Genomic DNA, 18,687 nt, shown 5'->3' on the forward strand with positions numbered 1-18,687 from the left:
TCCTCCTGTGGTCCTGAATGGGGAGTCTGTGGACATGGGTGAGTTTATCTATGGCATTCTGCTCTGCAGGTACAATGGATTTACAGCCTGCTTGTTGCCAGTAACTCAGTTGATAACTTAATCAACATCAATAAATCACTTGCTTCTCATCATCAGCTCTTAGTGAGAGTAGAGATCTCAGTAATGTAGATATTTCTGAGATGTGTGGATGTTGGGATGGGGTGGGCTAGGCTTTCAGGGAGATGGTCAGATTAAAGCAAATAAATGGGGAAGAACATGAGTATACATGAAATACAGCAAAGGAGATAAGAAGCTCTCCACTGGTCCATTAACCAGGTGTCCTATCTCAGGAAAACAGAATCTTAACTACAGGTCCTCCAGTCATTCAGACATGAAATAAATATCCTAAAAAGAGTACCATTCATTCAGCTGTGATGTTGTTTGATTCTAGCTTTCATTTGCATTGAAAACCAACCTCACCTTGTCCCAGGTGATGTGTAGTGATGTCTTTATTGAGGATGTTGTATTCACTTGGGATGTGTGTGGAGGTGTCAACAGAATCCATGCTCCAGTCTTGCTCCTGGATTTTGGAAGAATCTGAATTCCACTAGGCATTTTTCAACAAATGTGATTCTCATTTGCACCTGTCAGACAAGAAAAACATTGTGAGGTTTGCAGCATCTTGTATTTTCAGAGGATTGGATTGTAACTAATGGGTTTTGGTTGGCATGGTAGTTGGTAGTGTTTCAAAGGCTGATATTGTGAACCCTGATTTACATGGCTGTGCAGGTACAGCCATAGCGACACTTGGTGTAATTAAATTAATTAAATGCCATTGTGGGACTCATCTTAATTTCCTTTGCAAAGTAGGTTTGACTGTAGCTGTTTCTTGCTTAGACAGTGTTTCTTCCCCTCCTCTCTCTGTAATTTAATATCCAACTACTTCACGACTCAGTTGCATTATTCTAACCCTTTACTCACTCAATACAGACAAATGCTGATGCTTCAGGGACTTCCTTTCCCTCTGGGACTTCTGTTGCAGGCGCAGGTTTTACTCCGAGTCAGTAAAATAAGGTTGTGCTCCATGACCTAAAGAGAGAGATTTGTCTTGCTGCCACAGCCTGCAAACAGTGTTCAGGACCTTATGGAATACCTGTGGCTCACACCTGACAAAATGAGGTAATAAGAGTCGTTTCCAGTGCGCTCTAGATAATACAGCGTTGATGGCAAGTTTTCACTAAGTTAATTAAACTAGCAGCCTACTCAGAGCCTTTCTCAGAGAGCTTTAAAAGGTCCCAGTGGGGTGGCTTATAAACTTTCTAAGTCTCACTCTTAGCTTGATGTGTTTGGAAGCTGGTGTGTGCATCCATACGGTATTCTGTGCTAGATGTGGCATCCAGTAATCCAAGCTTTCCTCAAAGTTAAACATCCTGTGATTAAATACTGATGAAGATACTAAAAGGAATTTTAAAAACTTCTGGTTTAGATTCTGTTTGAGATTTTGCAATGTGTCTTGTGTCTCAGGAGGCTTGGATGGCATCCTGTAGCCTGAATTATGAAGAAGTGGCTAGATACTGACCCTCTTAAAGCACTTGCAGAGAATAAATATTTGCCATAATGCTTTACTTCAGGTCCTAACCAGAGAAGGTGGCCATGCAAACATGTATGGTAAACTACTGCCAAGTGTGCTTTGTTTTCCCCTTGTTTTGTTTTGGGTTTTTTTGGTTTCTTTTCTTTCTCACTTTCTGGATGAATCGGTCCTTCATACCTTACTGTTTGTTTTATACAGCAGGTTGCCTTGTACATGGGAGTTAAAAGCTGGTGTAGCTGAAGGGCTGTATTTGATGTTAAAACAGTGTTCTGTAACCCATTTCACTGCTCTACACCAACCAGCTGTAAGAGACTATCACCATTTGCATCACAGAATGCTTGGATACTAAAAGACCACAGCCTGTTTGGCCTGTGGATTCTACTTGTTTAATGCAGCTGAAGAACTTTGGACAAAGGAATGTATAGAAGATTAAAAAACTGGGAAATAAGTGCTGCAGAAAAGATTGTTAAGGCTCTGAAAAATTTACTTCCATATTAATATTGCTTGTTTTGGCTCTATGCAGATATTAAGCCAGAACCACAGCCTGGCAGGAAGCAGTAGGTACTTTTTAAAGGTATGTATTAAGGAACTTTCAAAGAAGAACTTCATATTTTAAAAGTCAGATGAATCTTCAAAATTGGTAACACAAATGTGTAAGAAGCACAGACATTGTGCCTGAAATCCAGTATGCTGACATAAATCATGGCTGACTCTCACACCTGGGACTTGCTAGACTGAGATGCAGGTTTTAGTGCTAGTGGCCTGAGCAGTTTCTCTATCCATCACACAGCTCCAGCTTTGTTTGTAGTCAGAGGTGAGCAAGTATAATTAACTGCTGCTCTCTGGAATTGAGGTGTAATGAAGGGTTGGCTTTTTAATGTCTTTACTTTGGTAAACATAAACTCTTGCCACGTTCTCACCATTACTAGCCAGCTGTTTTGTAGTAGTGAAATGTGCTATAAAATATGTCATTTGATCTCTCATAAATTACATGTTTGAGATGAGAAATGTCGCTTTGTTGTAGAACAGTCAATTACAGATTGGGAGATGAGCAGGAATGCAGATCAGTCTGGTGCCCTGTGGTTCAATAGATATTTTCACTCCCTGTACCTAGGTAATATTTTTTGTCATTCATACCACTTAAACTATCAGTGCCACTGGTTATGTATACCTAAGAATTCTGATGCTTACTTATTGAGAAAAGGGAAAAGAAATGCTTCTTAGATTAGTTTCCAGTGATGCACTAGCTGCATGAAAACTGATGAGTGGACTACAATTCCTGAAATTGTAGTCTCAAGCAAGGTTGTGCAACTGTTCCAAAAGATGAGATAACTGGTCACCCATGAGGATTTCCTTAGTTAAGAAGACAAATGGAAGTTAAGTGAGGTATTTCATTTGCTTGACCTAAATTTATAGACATGGATGGTAAAAAGAGAAAATCAGCATATCCTGTAGCTGTGCTGATACCAGGTCAGTATCCAGCATACAGCAAAGTGTCAAGCTGCACTGTGTAGGTGCCTTATGGATCAGAAAGCGCATCTGCTTCTGCCCTTGCAGAATGGAGCTTGGTGGAACCATGCTGAGAAATGTGAGAAGCTCAGGTGCTGTGTCTGCACTCTTTTGTCCCCTCCTTATTACATAAATAGACCATGTCTCTCCCTCTGCCATGGAATCTGTCATTGTGATCAATATTTTTCAGGGTAGCAGAATTGAACAGGTGTAGCAGTTGCTTCTCCTCTGAAATTGCTGCAGTGCTGACTTGGATATTTTCAGTGAGCTGTAAAGCAAATGCTTTTGACTAAAATATCCTTTTGTCTTGTATTCTTCCCTGCAGTTTATTATTGTGTCTGGAAGATGCCTCCCACTGTGAGTTGTGGACTTTCAGCTTATTGTCAGTACTCATTAAATTGTAGGAGCAAAAGAAATTTAACTGGAGTTAAACTACAACGGAAGGAAGAATTTGGTGCACAGTTCCAGGGAGGTTGCTTGCTTTTAATTGCTGTAGACAGCTTAGGTATGTAGGTATGTATACTTCATAGCACTGCTTCATGGACGTGTGTTAAAATAATCTAAACCCTCTCACCTCCTGCCAAGTAGGGTACATATGGAGTGACTCAATCTAATTGTTGCAGGCATGGAACAGATGGGGTTTTATTGTCTGGAGTTCTGGGAGTGCCTATGAAAGCAATGTCAGCAAGATCCTTGCCCCAAACAGCACTTGCTGAGACACAGCTTGCTGCAGGAAGATTGGCTTGGAAGCTTTTCATAAGTCTTCAGCAGCCGTGGTTGTGATGGCATGTATGGGAGAAAAGGAGAGAGGCTTTGTGTTCGTTTTGGTCTCTGTGTTGTGTGTAATTTATTTGCTGCCTTGTACTTGTGCAGTTTCCAGCATACCACATTAGTAGAACACTGAGTCTTACCACCTCGGTTAAAACACTTGGTGGAAGTGATTGCTCTGATTTCCATTTCATAAAGGAGAAACTGAGATGTATGGGAGGCAGAGGGAACTGCTGTGGCAAATCACAGAGAAACTGGTTACATTATGATTCCTGTTCCTGAACAACAACTACTTTATCTCAGGCTTCCTTTTTGTAGTAAAGCAGTTTTGTGGAGTATGATGAAAGACAACTATGCCCTTTTCTGCTTGCCTATTCCTAGCCCTCATAATGGATGCAGCTTAGTGTGTGCTGGAGTGTTTGTCCATCTCAGATTGTGCCAGCTGTCATTGCAGTGGGTGAGTGAGCTGGCTGCCTTTGCTGTGCATTCAATTTTACTCAGTGAAGACTGAGATGCATTCCCTGCTGCCCAGTGCTCTGTTCTGGCATGAGCAGATGAGAAGGTGAATGTCTGCAGTGAGTATAAAGTCACCCTTGATTTCCTGTGAAGAGGTGAATACCAGCCAAGAGCTGCTGCTTTTCGCTTCCACTCTAGCGCAATGTAGGAAGAAGTGAACTTGTGGTGTTGCTTTTAGTGTACAAGAAATGTTTGGGAATCCACAAGAACACTTTGTCAGGCACTGTGTGCTGGACCTGTGAAGTAGGTGCAAAGGCCAGGTTCATGCAGCAAATGATGGCTCAGCATTCCCATCTCTATAATAAGCCTTTCTGTTCTTCCCTTAGCCTACTTTCAGCACCTCCACAGTGCTTTACTTTGTTGCTCAGGATAAGAGGACAGTGTTGTCTTATGGGACTCTGGCAATGTAGCTGCTGTCAGGCAAGAGTGGGTATTAGACAGCTCATCTGCAATAAGTTGATGGGGAGAGTCTGGAGGTCAGAGAAAACGTGCTGAAGAAATGCTGCCTGCCTGAGCACAGTGATTTTGCTTTCCCTGCACATTGGACCCAGACCAGCTCATTGTGAGGTTAAGGAGGGTGAGGTATCTTCCTTACCATGGCAGGTCACCTGGGCTGGAAAATGCTGTTAATTGTGGGCCCAGTACCTTTGTGTTGCTGGCGTGTTTCACTTCTCACACCTGATGTTACAACTAGTGGCAAATTAAATTCAGGAATTAATTAAACCTTTTCTTTCCACACATGCCATATTAAGTTTTTGTAGGAGCTCTTTCCAGTCAGCAGACTTTGTGTCTTCAGAAGTTCTCTTACTCTAGGCATCTCTGCAGGGCAGCACTGGTTGTTTCTCTTTATCAAGGAGTAACTCTAGGCAGTTTTTTTTAAACACTATAAACCTAAGTTTTTAAATGTTACTGTCTGGAGAGCTACTGCAGCCACTGCAGATGCAAGTCCTGTTGCAGTGAACACATTGAGGGTAGGGGAATACAGCTTCTCTCACCAGAGCTCTATGTGAGAGCCACAGTTTCATGCCCCTATTTGAAGAACAAAAAAACAGTAAGGCCCACATGGAGATTCTTCTGCTTCTCAGCTTCCAGCATATGTGTTTCTGAGGGAGAAAGGGCAAGTAACAGTCACTTCAGGACCGGCCAATTTCTGCAGCCTCAAGAATAGCCAAAGTAGAAACTTTCCATCAGTTGGAGCTTTCCAGTTTGCAGAGGACAGACTGCCCTGGGATGATTTGCTGTTTTTCTGGTCCTCTCTGTTCTGCAGTTTTTCACCTCTGTGTATCTTGATCCTATCTGCCCTTCTATCTCCTTTTTCCTATCTCTACTTCTTCCTTCAGTATTCTTTCTGCGTTTTTTCTATCCATGGTTTATCTCAAACTGAATTGTTTTGTGATGCTCAGTCAGGAGCAGCACTGTTACATATTCTGTTGCCAATGAGCTTTTCAGTGCTTTCCCTGTTCTCAGAGGTTTTCCACCACTCTGGATTGTTACAATACCTGTTACTGTGGGACCTGCTTTTACTGTCTAATAACATGATTGATATAGCTAGTACAAATAAATTATTCATCTGTACTTTGAGGTTTCTAAATCAGGGTGATTTTTCCTGCAATTATTCTCTTCTTTGTGAAGAATTAAAAGAATGCAATAAATATACAATAAATGCAAACATACATAAATTCCAGTGTCCTAGGTTGTTCATGCTGAGAAATATGCAGGTTCATTCATATGTGTCTCTACATGTTTCTGGCACATGGTGTGTAGTTAGCTTGAAGAGCTGCATGAAAAAGTGATGTGAGATGTGTATTTTTTGGAGACTATTGGTATGCCTTGTGTATTTACTGGGAGATCAACATTTCTTCCCCAGGAGATTGAGGAATAAAGAATGTGGAGATGGCTTGTGATCTGCCTTAGAGCACTAAGCATTAACCTCAAGACAAGACTCTGGGAACCAGTTATTTAATTCCTGAGCCTTCTGCTTATTCAGTATCTTTCCTTTGTCCAGTGACAGTCTCCAGTCGCCAGTTCAGTGCTGAACTGTGGATCTGTCAGAGGAAGCAGTGTCACTGAAGTGACATCTCAGTCCCTGGAGAGTTGTGCCCACAGGTGCTGTGAAATTTGTATGACACATGGCAGCCAGCCCCACCACAGAACTTGGCAGTGTGGAAACATGGAAGTGCACGTGCTGTGGAAGGTTGTGTGGGAGCTGCAGCATTTTGTCTTTCAGTTGACACTTCACCATTTCCTTGCTTTACAAATGTGTTGAAGATGTTCATGCTTCATGAATACCAAACAAAAGGGTTTTCTTTTTTTCCCCTCCATGATCAATATGAAGATCTCAGTAGAACACATAATCACAAATCTTTTTTAAGTGCTTTAACTGCTCCCTTCCCCCTCCTCAAAGCTATTGCTGGTATGGCAGTAATTGAGGCAAGGACAGTGTAAAAATAAATCACTGCCAAGGATCAGCTGTTATTTGCTGGTGTGGGAACTAATGGTGGCAGAACCACTGGTTCTTTTGTCAATAACGCTGTGTTTCAAAGTTCTGGTCTCCCATTTTCTCCAGGATCAAATTGAAGAGGCATCTTTGCAAAGTGAATTCCAGCTGTTAATCAGTGAATATCCCAGGAGTCCAGTTGCTAAAAACATGCCACAGGGAAAAGATATATTTTGAGATATGGAAGAATAGCAGAGGTGTATGAGAGTAGCTGATGCAGAAAGGTGCTTTTTGGCCTGGATAGCAATGAAATCTCATAGCAGATGAGTGAGAAGGAGCTGCTGCACTATGTGCAAAGCCTGGCCCTGGTGGGTACCTTGGGCAGTACAAATCTGGCTACAGAGAGCCAGGATTGAATCCAAGCTCTTCATGCTTCTCTGCCTCAGGCTGCCTATGGGTTCAGGAAAACCTGCAGTTGGTCAGGTTGGGGAAGAATTCTGCACAGTTAAAACCAATTAAACACCTGAACTTCATCTAATCACTGAGGAGTTGTCTGTTCACCTTTTGGGAAATGAGGAAGGAAACCTGAATTCTTTTCCTTCCTTAATGTCTGTTGATTCTCACTGCAGTGGCAGCTGGTTGCTGGTTTTGCTTTCACTGGGTGAATCCCAGCTGTGATTGCAGGTGCCGCTCCACTAGCTCGGAGCCAAGCAGGGACTTGTGAGCAGGCAGCCCATGTTGAAGTGCTTCACAGCAGTGGGTACAAATGAATGCTAAATCTGTTCCCTTGTAAATGTTGGAACCATGTGAGTCCACTGAACCCCTCTGAGCTGCCAAACCTTCTGTCAAGCCAGAAGTTAAGTTGTTGTAAGTCTGTGTTCCATTTTCTTTCAATAATTTGCAGTGTGTCCTGTAGGAGTATAATATGACTCCAGCCAGGCATGAAGCGTGCAGCTTGAAACCAGAGTGTTGGAGAGGCTGGGTAATGGACAGTGTGATTGTGACTCTGGTCACACTGAAATGGGAAGAGTCTGGGCATGTCTCCACCTGTGTGTTTGTCCTTCTCCAGAGGGAAGGGGTTTATGGAAAGCCTAGTAGAGGCATTGCTGAATTTGTTTTCTGGGTGCAAGTGTCAAGGTTGGTGAGCAGGCAGAAGTCCCCCTGAGCCAAGTGTGTATGGGTGCTGTAGGAGCCCACAGGACTGACTGACCCCGTGTGCTGCCTGGGGTGTTGATGAGATGTGCCTGGGAATGTTGCAGTGAAGGTAGCACAGCCAGGAGGGTGAGTGAGGTGATTCTGTCCTGCTGCTCTGCTCTCTGAGACCAACCTAGGATGCAGTGTCCAGCTCTAGTGTCCTCAGCACAGGAAGGATGTGGACATGTGGAGCCAGTGCAGGGGAGGCCATGAAAGTGTTCAGAGGGATGAACCCTTCCATGAAGACATGCTGAGAGGACTGGAGAAGGATGTAGGTAGACCTTATTGTGGCCTTTCAGTACTTCAAGGGGACTTACAAAAAAGCTGAGGAAAATGTTTTAGCAGAGCTTGTTGCAACAGGATGAGGGACAATGGTTTTAACTAGGAGAATTGATACATATTATACATAAGAAATAAGTTTTAAACAATGAGAGTGGTGAGGCATTGGAACTGGGTGGATGACCCATCCCTGGAGACATTCAAGGTCAGGTTGGATGGAGCTCTGAGCAACATGATCTTATTGAAAATATGTCTGCTCATTTCAGGGGAGTTGTGCTAGATGAGATGTAAAGGTCCCCCTACAACTGAAACAATTCTTTGAGTCCATGAATTGCAGATTCTGCTTGGGTTGGAGGTTTTTTTGGGTTGTGTTTTTTCCCCACTCCCTCTCTCCACACTCTATGTATTTAAAGAAGTAAGGATGCTTCTAGGTAGCTTTTTATCTACCTGCTCTGACTGTCACCACTGAGTGTCACATATTCCTAGACTAGGGCACAAGCTCTTAGTGTGATGATGTCTGGAGAAAGCAGCTGAAAGTCCTTCTGCAGAGGAAGGAGTGGGGAGGAGGGAACCCATTAGAGTACAACAGAGAGAGCTGGAGTGAATTTTCATGCTGATGAATATGAGAGTGGAAACCCTGACTGCTGCTGCAGTGTAATCTGGTTGAGCAGGTGCTCTCCAGTCACAGTCAGAACTCATCTGTGCCAAGCACTGACATGGCCTATTCCCATGATGAATATTTACCTCAGCAGTGGGGCTCATGACTAATATCCCAACTAGAGCAGTTGCAAACTCTCTTCCAGGGAGTCTTTTCTGTCCTGCCATTTATCTTTGCAGCAGCACCTGACAAGCAGAAGGAAGGCTGAGGAAATGCTCCAGCTGCAGTTTGGGGTTTTTTTCCCCAGTTGTTATTTTACTTTCAATTTTAGATTTCTCACATCTGCTTCTAGATCCACCTTGAAGGGAAAGGGAGTAGTGCAGATTGGTGCAGCCTAATGGGAGAAATGAGCCAGAAGAGCAGGAGTGACCAGTATTTGCTGCTGAGTTTGTGACAGTGACATAAGTTATCTCTAATGATCTAAACTGGGGATGAGCACTGTAGTCATTGTGGTAAGAATTAAAAATGTAGTGGTTGTAGTGATGGATGACTACAAGTCAGCCAGCTACAACATTTTAAACAGAGTGAAAATCCAAAGCAATAAACCATCAGGTTTGTTATATCAGGTGACAAAGTTTCACAGACTGTCAGGTGACACTGAGGGGCTGCAGATCCTGAGCAGGCTGGGGCAGTGATGGCCAGGTTTGCACCCATGTGTAGGACAGTGCCTGTGCTTGCAGTTTCCAGGGAGCTTGTGTCAGGATCTGCATTGGCCTCAGGAGGGAGTGTGCCTTCAGCACAGCAAGCACTACCTCGTAGTGAGGGAGGAATTTCTTGCAGGACTGGCTCCATGTGCACCTACTCAGACTGGCAGGGAATTTCTGCTGCATCTCTAAGCTGTTCCTGAGGCCTCTGAAAATTTCCCTCCTTTGTTTCAGAGCCATCATCAATCACTTCAACCCGAAGATAGAGTCTTACGCTGCAGTGAATCACATATCACAGCTCTCCGAGGATCAGGTAAGCCAAGCATGCCGTGGCCTTTGCTCATGTTGACCTCTGGGATATCCATGTTCAGGAGGACCTTGTGCTCCCTGGGAATGATGATGTGGCAGCAGTAGGAGATGCAAGTGGGACTCTGGTGTTCCTTGTTCATTTGTGGGTGAGAATAAAAAAAGCAAGAATTGCTTCAGCCAATTTTACCTCCACATGCAGAGATTTTGGTCCCGCAGATGTAGAAGGATGGGTACAAACAAAAAAACTATTCAGCATTGTCAGCGAGTGTATTTGGACACTTTGAGGATGCTGGTATTTAGAATTGGACAGGAAGTTTTTGGCAGCAAACTTAGTTATCAGAGAGCTGTTGAGTGTAGTTTGATGTTTCTCTTTTGGTGATATTGGGGACCTAGAGCTCTGACAGCAACTGCTAAAATTTTTCTAGGGTAATTGAATTCCGTTGGGTTAGATTTTAAAAAACATAGGTTTTTAATAAAGAGGGTGACTGTGTTAGGTTTCCCTTCCTTAATTTGGCCTGGTTTGCTATCTTTGTGTTCTGCTTGTATTGCATAAATTTGTAAACGTGGTTTTTTGAAAATAGGCTACTGTGAGTGGTCTCAAGAATGGAAGAGATGGCCTATTTCCAAAAATAAAATATCAGAATTATACATTAATCACTCTTAGAGAGATAAATGACTTTGCAGGAGCATGTAGTGGACAAAATGCAGAGCTGCCAATGAGAGCTTGGGGAATCATCCCAGATACAGCTGCATCAACAACTCTGGACCTTCTGGAGAAGAAATTGTTTATGCAGTCCAGGACAGACTTCTTTTAAGTCACCTTGGGTTGCCCCTCCCACTGCATGAGATCCCATACTTGAGCATGCTAGAAGATCCTGACTGTATCCTGCTCTGCAATTCATTTATCTTGCCATCCATGATATTTTTACTATTTCTTGATTCTACCTTCCATGTTTCCCAGTAACCTTTTCATTTATTAACCTACTTCATCTGTAATATGTAACACCTAAAAGACTTAGGATGAATGCTGTACTGATGTAGTGGGGGAAAAAAAGGTGGCCCCTACTGGTTTTTATTCTCTTCTTGGTATAGTTGGATAGAAGAACATTGGTTTTAATTTACTCAGTTTTCTTTATTGTTCTGCCTCTGAGAGTCACTGTATCCATAGCTATGCTTTGTGATGGTTTGTGTTATCAATCCTCATTCATTGATGATACACTGATTGCATCAACCCAGGTCTCTAAAAAAGAAAAGCCTTTGATAGCCCAATTTAAACCTGGAGGCTTGGATAGAGGGGAATTTTGCATAGTCTTTGAGTTAGTCTGAGAAAGGAAATGAGCTTTTCACTGTCAGCCCTGTGTAGTATTCATCCCTCAGCAGTTCAGGGAGGTCAGGTTAAATCCTTTCTTCCTTGTGTGTTATTCTTTAAATAAAATCCCTAGCAGCAGGCAGATAATGAAATCAGTGCTGATGCATGAAGCATTTTGAGGAAGATGATTAGGAAGTTGAAAGGCAGACAGATTCTCTTTTTTCTTTTCTCCCTTCATGCTTTCTCTCAACATAGGGAGAATATCAAACAAAATAAAGCAATAATAGCCTGAGATGAACTGCAGAGAAATAAGGGGGATGTCACTGTGGTGAGGGAGTGTGTGGTCCCAGGGTGTTTGTTCAGCACTCTGCAATTTACTGACAGGGAGGAGAGGGATGGAGACTTGTTGCCTCCACTTTCAGTTGTGCCAGTGAGCTCAGGTCTGTGTGTTTGGGCTGTGGTTTCCCCTCTGTCAGTAGCTGTAAGTACTTGAGACATACTGGTAGCTGGCCCAGATCAAGCCCAGGGTCTGGCTCTTGTGGGCTAGCAGAATTTGCTGTTTTCATTGTGTGAGCTGTTCAGCGTGTGTGTGGGAAGGGGAGGGATCAAGCTTGCCTTCTGGCTGCTGCAGTCTCTTTCCTTTTTTGTTTTTTCTTCCAGCTGTACCTTTGTTTTAACTTGTGTGTTCACTTAATTACCCATTTTGCTGCTCTCCTTAAATATTTTCTATACATTTTCCACCATCCTTTATAGCCCTGTCTTTTGAAGTGTACCACACTGAAATATTTAATGCTGACATTTAGTTTGTGTGTCCACACACAGATACTACATTTGGGATTGGTTATTTTCTCCTTTGAGTTATTCCAGTAGTTTCAGAAGACTGGTGTTTCTTTACTGGGAGCATTTGTTTTTAGAATTTTAAGGGTCACTTTCCTTTTGTTGAAGATTTCGTTCTCAGACACCAGTCTTTCTCTAGATTCTCATATGGCTGCTTACACTCCTCTGTGGTAATCTTGTGCTTCTCAGGCAGGTGTGTCTTTGACATAGCTTTGTCTGAAGGGGTATTTCATGCTGCTCTGCTTTGTTTCAATTTCACCTGAAGCTAAGTTCTGACACCCTGTTCATGTGTTAGATTATTTATTTAGTTAGTTAGTTTTATATTTTAAATATCCTTAAATGTAGCTAAGTAATTAGCTGAAAGAGATTTTGCTCTATCTTCTTCTTTTCGTAATCCTATTGAAGCCTTTATTACCTTGTTAATTACTGATGTCCATTTATTACTATCATAAGTCTGTCATTTCAAGGCTTTCTCCTTTTTTATTTACAAGCATTAATTTTAACAATATTACATGCTGGGGGGGATTTGTAGGCACTTGAAAATGATGAATGTGGGATTGTTTTAAGAATAGGCTGTTAATGCCACTATATGTTCTCAGCCCTAGAGACTTCCAGGAACCATAGTCTGAATATACAGGTTTCTGGTCTAGGCAAGTATATTTGTAAGACTTCATGGAACTGCTTTGCTGACTGTTGTGGGGTTTGTCCAATGTTAAGGGCTTAATCCAATGTTCTGATCAGAAATACTGGGAAAAGACCTTTTCCATCCCATATTCTCTCCAACAAAGAGTGGGAGATTCCCAGGGGCAAGCAAAAGATGAGCCACTTCAGTCTGCAAACACTAGGGGATCCTCAGTGCCTTCTGCAAGGCATTTCCTTGCCAAGGCAAGCTCAGAATCCTTCCGAGTCATTAGCTGTTTTGACCTTGCTGTAGTTCCTCACCATGAAACAGGGAATGTCTTAGCTAGTTATTGGCATCTTTCCTCACTTGCTAATTTGTTAAACCTGACTTCAATATTAATTTGTTGTTTTGTGGTATCCTCTCTCTCAACACATTTAGTTCCTCCCTGCACATCCTTTAAGGGACTGAAATATGCTGCACAGTCAAAAAGATGGGGTTGGCCATTAACTGCCAATGTAATTTTAGCTCTTCCATGCAAGTGATTATTCCCATGTCTTCAAAGAGGTTTTGGTACATTCTTGAGTCAAATGGCAAAATAGCCTTTTATGAAATGAATTCATAGGCTTATCTGTACTTTCCAGATGATTGGACTGCCTTGTATTTAATATGTTGGAGGCAGTAGATTTTCTCGGTGCCGTATCTGATCTGAGAAGGTCCCAGAATATTTTCTAGCATAAGCAGTTGTAGAGAACAGGGTCAAGGCAGTGAGGAAACAGCAACATAAGAATTGTTCCAGAAGAGCAAATGCAGACAAACAGAAAGGATCAGAACACAGCATGAATGGTCCAGGTGGAGTCTCACATCTGCCCTTTTCTGGATGTGAAAGAGCAGCTGTTTGTAAGAAGGCAGCTCTCTACCTGGTAGCAGTGTAACACAGCTTTCAAGAAAGGCTAAAGTGAGGGGAACCCATTAGTTTGGGTTGAGTCTTCTCTGAGCAGGAATGTGTTATGGTGCCTTGCATGCCAATCAAGTCTTGTGCCAGTTAGAAAATTGCTCACTGAGGTCTTGTTTTTTCTTTGGCATTTTTCCTCTCCACAATTTCCTCTCTAAGGGTCTTAAAATCGAGATGTCAGACACACAGGACTGATAAAGCTCATTAGTCAGGAATATTTCTGTGGGTTTTGTAGTAGAAGCCCCTCTTTTTCCCATCCACAGTGGGGACATTGTCATCTCCAAAATGGAGGTAAAGTTCAGTGTGAGAGACTGCTGTGAACACCTGTTTTATGTCTGGTAATTGCAGATGGAAAGTGCTGGGAGCCAGAACAGATTGTGATGGAAAAACAGGACAACTGTATCACTTTTGAAATTGTGACAAATGAGTGTAATACTTGGGTTGTTTCACACTGTAGTACCTTTGTATCTCAAGTAGAATCATAGAATTGTTTCAGGTTGGAAAATAACTTAAAGATCATCTAGTCCAACTACTAACCCAGCATTCCCAGTAGCTGCAATCCAGTTTAGTCAGGCCATCTCACAAACCATTTCCCTTTCACCGAGGTCATATCTCAGTTGCTGAATGCTTCTCCTTGCCACCCCAATCCAAATGGCCTTCTGTTACCTGCACTGCTGCTCAAGGAGGTTCCACAAGTGACTTGCATAGAAAGACACAAAAGGGTGTAGTTGGTTTTAGTTGCCCTAAAATGTTTTAATTCCAAGCCATTGATGTCAGGGTTTATTCAGTTTGTTCTGGTTTCCATAACTAGTAGCAAAACCACTGGCAGATACCAAATGCTTTGTCTTTTTTTAGCACTGCTGGCCGTGGTGTTAAAAACCTCTTGTCAATGTCTGCCTGCGTTTGATATTTTTAAATGTAGAGTACTGTCAGTGCTAGGTACTACCAGAGTAAATCCCACTAATCTCTTACATTAATAGAAAGTGTCCTGAGGACTTGAGAAATACTTTATAATGGTCTTGGCATAATGGTGCTTCACTTCTGAAATGCAGTGAGCTTTGGGGCACAAGGTCTCAAGGCTGCTAGTGTTTGCACACAGTGGTGGGAACGTGAAACTCCAGCTAAGGAGGGCTCACCAAGGCAAGACCGTAATTTAAAGTCATCATGTCTTTGCAAATGAGGCAGGGATGTTGGCTTTCATGGTCTCATTACAGACACCTACTCATGACTAATGACTTGAAATAGATTTTATCATTTAAATAGAGCAGAGCTGCACCAGGTGAAATTGGAAAGAATCTATATAAAAAAATCTTCTGGAATTGGCAAATTGCTGTTTTGCTTAGCTGATGGGAGTTTCTCTGGTTTAGCTATTGTCCTTTTGTTTGTTATTGCTGCTTTTGTTGTTTTTTGTTTTATCAGAGAAATGTCCCTGCTATTTACTAACATCTCAGACTGCTTTATGCAGTGTGCCAGACTGAATGGGTCTGAACGGGCTCCAAGGTCTGATCAGCTTTGGAGCAAGGAGATTTGGAGCTGGAGGTGAGCTTTGGAGCAGTGACTTTGTACTGTGTAGTGCCTTTTATTAACATGCAGAATGCAGTAAACTGTGCGTCAGTGGAGGAGGGGAGACAACTGTGCTAGGCCATTAGAAAGACAAAAGAAGGACTTTGATTTTTAAAAACAAAAAAATTGAGAGCTGCTACTGGAGAGATGCAGCTCTATTCCACTAAGAAATGGGAGAAACCCTTCCATTCCCTTCCTTCAGGCTCAACAAACGGTGCCCCAGCATCCTGCCTCTTACTCTTGGTGGGACTTCTAGCCACTCTGGGCGTCAGAGGCAGTGACCCCAAAAAACCTTGGCTGCTCCTGGAGCAGAGAAGTCCTTCCACCCTTTGTGCACTGCAGATGCTGAGGCATGTCTTGCTTCCACCACTTCTGTGAGCTACCCTCTTGGGCAGATAAGGGGGCTGCCCTGAGGTACAAACTGGTAACAAAATAAGTCCATTAAACTTCAAAGCAAGGCTTGCCTTCAGTTCTTACGGCTGTTTTCACATCCTCACCTGGCTTTGCACTACAGCAGGGACTGATAAGGGCCTGAAGACTGCAGTAGTACAGGTGACCACTGAATGCTGGGGACTTAGCTTGGAAGAGCTGCCTTGGGGAGGTGCTACTCTCTGCTGGCTGCCACTGAATGCAGTCTCCTGGAGCGAGATAAGTTTCTGTGCTGGGGCTACAGAAGCTACACTCAGTGGTGTGAGTTATGAGGCCAACCTGATTCACAGCTGAGCACAAACCATAGGTTCAGCTTTGTAATTAGCTCCCAGTCCACATTACGGAGATAGGCTGATGTTGCTCTAGTTGCAGTGCTTGTCCTCTTTACCAGTGAGCTTGTTTCACAAAATATATCTCAGATTTGCTTTATATGTGCTTCTTTTGTACATACTTCCTTTTGGTTGCTTCTAAACCTAGAAAAGGGGCTGTGGGTTGCTAGAGGAAGGGGCTGCAGGGTGGGGTCTGAACTTCTTCCTGCTGTCACTATGCTGCTTTGAGCAAACCTTGAGCCCTGTGTCCTCCTGAATGAGGGAAGCCAGTAGGGAGCCCTTGGGGAGCCAGGCAGCATTCGAAGTACCATGAGATCTGCCAGAGAAGGCTGCTGAGGAAGTGTGGAGCAGTGTTAGGGATTCCCATCACTGTTAAGTGCCTGTATAGGGCAGGGAAAGCTCCACAGAGGATTGCAACAGAATGATCAAAACAGTCTGCATTTATAAAGATTAAATTACAACTCTGCACATCTGTGATTAAAGCAGAAGCTGTCAGCGTCTGGCTTGTGTGAATGCACAATTCAATTTGCATTTTGTAAAACTTCAGATTGAGAAGGTTCTTTAATCCCTTGTGAAACAGGAACAATAGGTGTTGGCTTTTGCCATAATGCCTATAGATACCGTGCAAACTTCTTTGATCATCCTCTGTAAAGCTGGATTTATAGCACTATGATTTGTTGCTCTAGTCCTGAGCTCCACCCTAAGCTTCCTTACACTCAGTAGCCCCTCTGCTTGGGAGTCCTGAAAGCAGGCAGACTACAGCCTGCTGTGCCAGCTACAGACAGCAGTGAGGCTGTGAGCAACCACTCCTGGAGTCACATTTTCCTCTCACAAAAGGGGACTGACTGCAGTGACTGCCAGCCCTGCTCATTCTGGAGCTTCTTTAAGGTAAAACTCCTGCCTTTAGAGACTGGTACTCTTCCTTCCCTCTAGTAGTATCCTACTGTTACAGATGATGTTTTTCTGCCTTCCTTTTCTGGATCCTCTAGCTGGAGTGGCAGCTGTTTCCCAAAAGTGACAAATTGGGTCATTGCTCTGATTTCAAAGTGGGAAACAAATGGAGCTTTGTGGTCTCCACCCCTTCCAGAGCAGGAGAGTAAATGCTGCTGAGCCAAATGGCGCTACATCTGAACAGAGATCCACTCAGCTGTAAGATTAGGTTTTTTGGCTCTCTGACACTTGACATTTGGATGTTAAGACAGTACATAGAAATCTATTATCCACAGTAGGGTCCTCAAACCTTTTAATAGTGGAGAGGATGGCACCCCTGATGAGTGTCACTCTTCCTGTCTTCATAGAGATCTGAGACAGGCAGTGGGATTGCTCAGGGAACCAAGATGTGCCACTCAAAAGGCAGCAAGCTGGGGGAATGGGTGTCTGGAGGGATGGAAGCTGGGGAATGTGGTTCATCAGCCAAATGCCAGAGGCTATAAATCAACACCACTGCCTTAGTCAGAGGGCCCCAGGATTCCCCCATGGCTCAGTTAAGGCACAGATAAGCTCCTGGGGAGCTAAATATTGCTGGCAGCACATGCTGTTTGAGCAGCAGCATCTGCCTCTTAGCTGGCAGGGGTGTAGGCCTGCAGAAGGATTAATTCAAAGCCCTGTGTTTGCTTTCACCTGAGCACCTGTTTGGAGGAGTTCCTCTTTCACATTTTCCAATCTGTGGATTTATGTTCTCCACCAGTAACTGCTTCACAGCAAGAATTTCTAAGAAAAATGTATTCTGGTCTCCCAGACAAGGAACTGGTAAATTGTTGTAGAACATTGTCTGACAGTACATACTATTTTAGAATAAGCTGGTGCGACCCAGCAAGCATCACTAGTATCAATGTTAACTGGAGTGTCACAGTTGTATCAATGTTAAACTAGTGAGTTTTTCTCTTCCGTGAAAACAGGTCTTAGTTAGGATGGCCTCTGGCAGTAAGATGGATAAGTATGGAAAATCTACTGTTACAAATCTCCTGTTACAATCTCAACAATTGGAGAAGGTGTAATGTGCAGCCTGTTACATAATAACGTTGTTTCCAGTGACTCCTGACATATGCCTTAGTCTCATAGCTGGAAACTTTGCCACTAAGTGTCACTGTTTGTAGAATCCTGCTAATGAACTGTCCTGCTGAAGGCTTATTTGTGCACAAACCCTATCGTGGTTTCCCAAGTGTATTTTCCTCAGCAGCTGTAATTTGGCAGACTGCATTTGTTTTTTGAGTTGGATGTAAAAACACACAGAGAATGCTGTTGAAGTCTGTGGCTTCCTGACTGCTCAGAAAATGCTGGTTTTGTGTCCTATGTGAAAGCTGTAGAAGCTCTTTTGAGTGCTTCTCCCACTTGTGATGGCATGAATGAACCTCTGTCTCCAAGACAGTGGCAGTTGCTTGCAGGGACAGACAAGGCATCATTACAACAATGAGATTTAGTGTCAGGGAGCTGATATGAGGTTGCTAGCTAACTCTTCTTGGAGTGCTTTGGCTTTAGGAAGGTCTGCAATACTTTTTTTGAGAGCAAACGGAGCTGCTGTGAAGCCCCATGAGCATGTTTAACACAATGGAAAGCTGGAAGTAACACAATTGTGGGAACGCTGTGAGAATCTGGGCCCTGCTGTCAACTCCCTTCTGGTTATATTTCTTCAGCATATTGTAAACCAAACTATTGCTCTTCCTGCAAGTAAGGCACCACTCTTTTCACTTAAATAGTGTGTTGTGCTTTGCAGCGTTCTCCTAGTTCAGTGGCAAATAATG

At 43.1% G+C, this 18,687-nt stretch overlaps 1 protein-coding gene across 2 annotated transcripts in view; it reads left to right on the forward strand.

Moving 5' to 3' along the window:
• The window catches only part of ARMH3 (armadillo like helical domain containing 3), a 123,273-nt gene that overhangs the window by 79,586 nt on the left and 25,000 nt on the right, over positions 1–18,687 (forward strand). For both annotated transcript variants that reach the window (XM_021536380.2, XM_021536381.3), the window contains exon 24: positions 9,831–9,909. In XM_021536380.2, the coding sequence (XP_021392055.1) occupies positions 9,831–9,909 (79 nt within the window). The remainder of the gene's footprint in view (positions 1–9,830; positions 9,910–18,687) is intronic.

Source organism: Lonchura striata, chromosome 7, assembly GCF_046129695.1.
Source record: "Lonchura striata isolate bLonStr1 chromosome 7, bLonStr1.mat, whole genome shotgun sequence".
Lineage (NCBI taxonomy): Eukaryota > Metazoa > Chordata > Aves > Passeriformes > Estrildidae > Lonchura > Lonchura striata.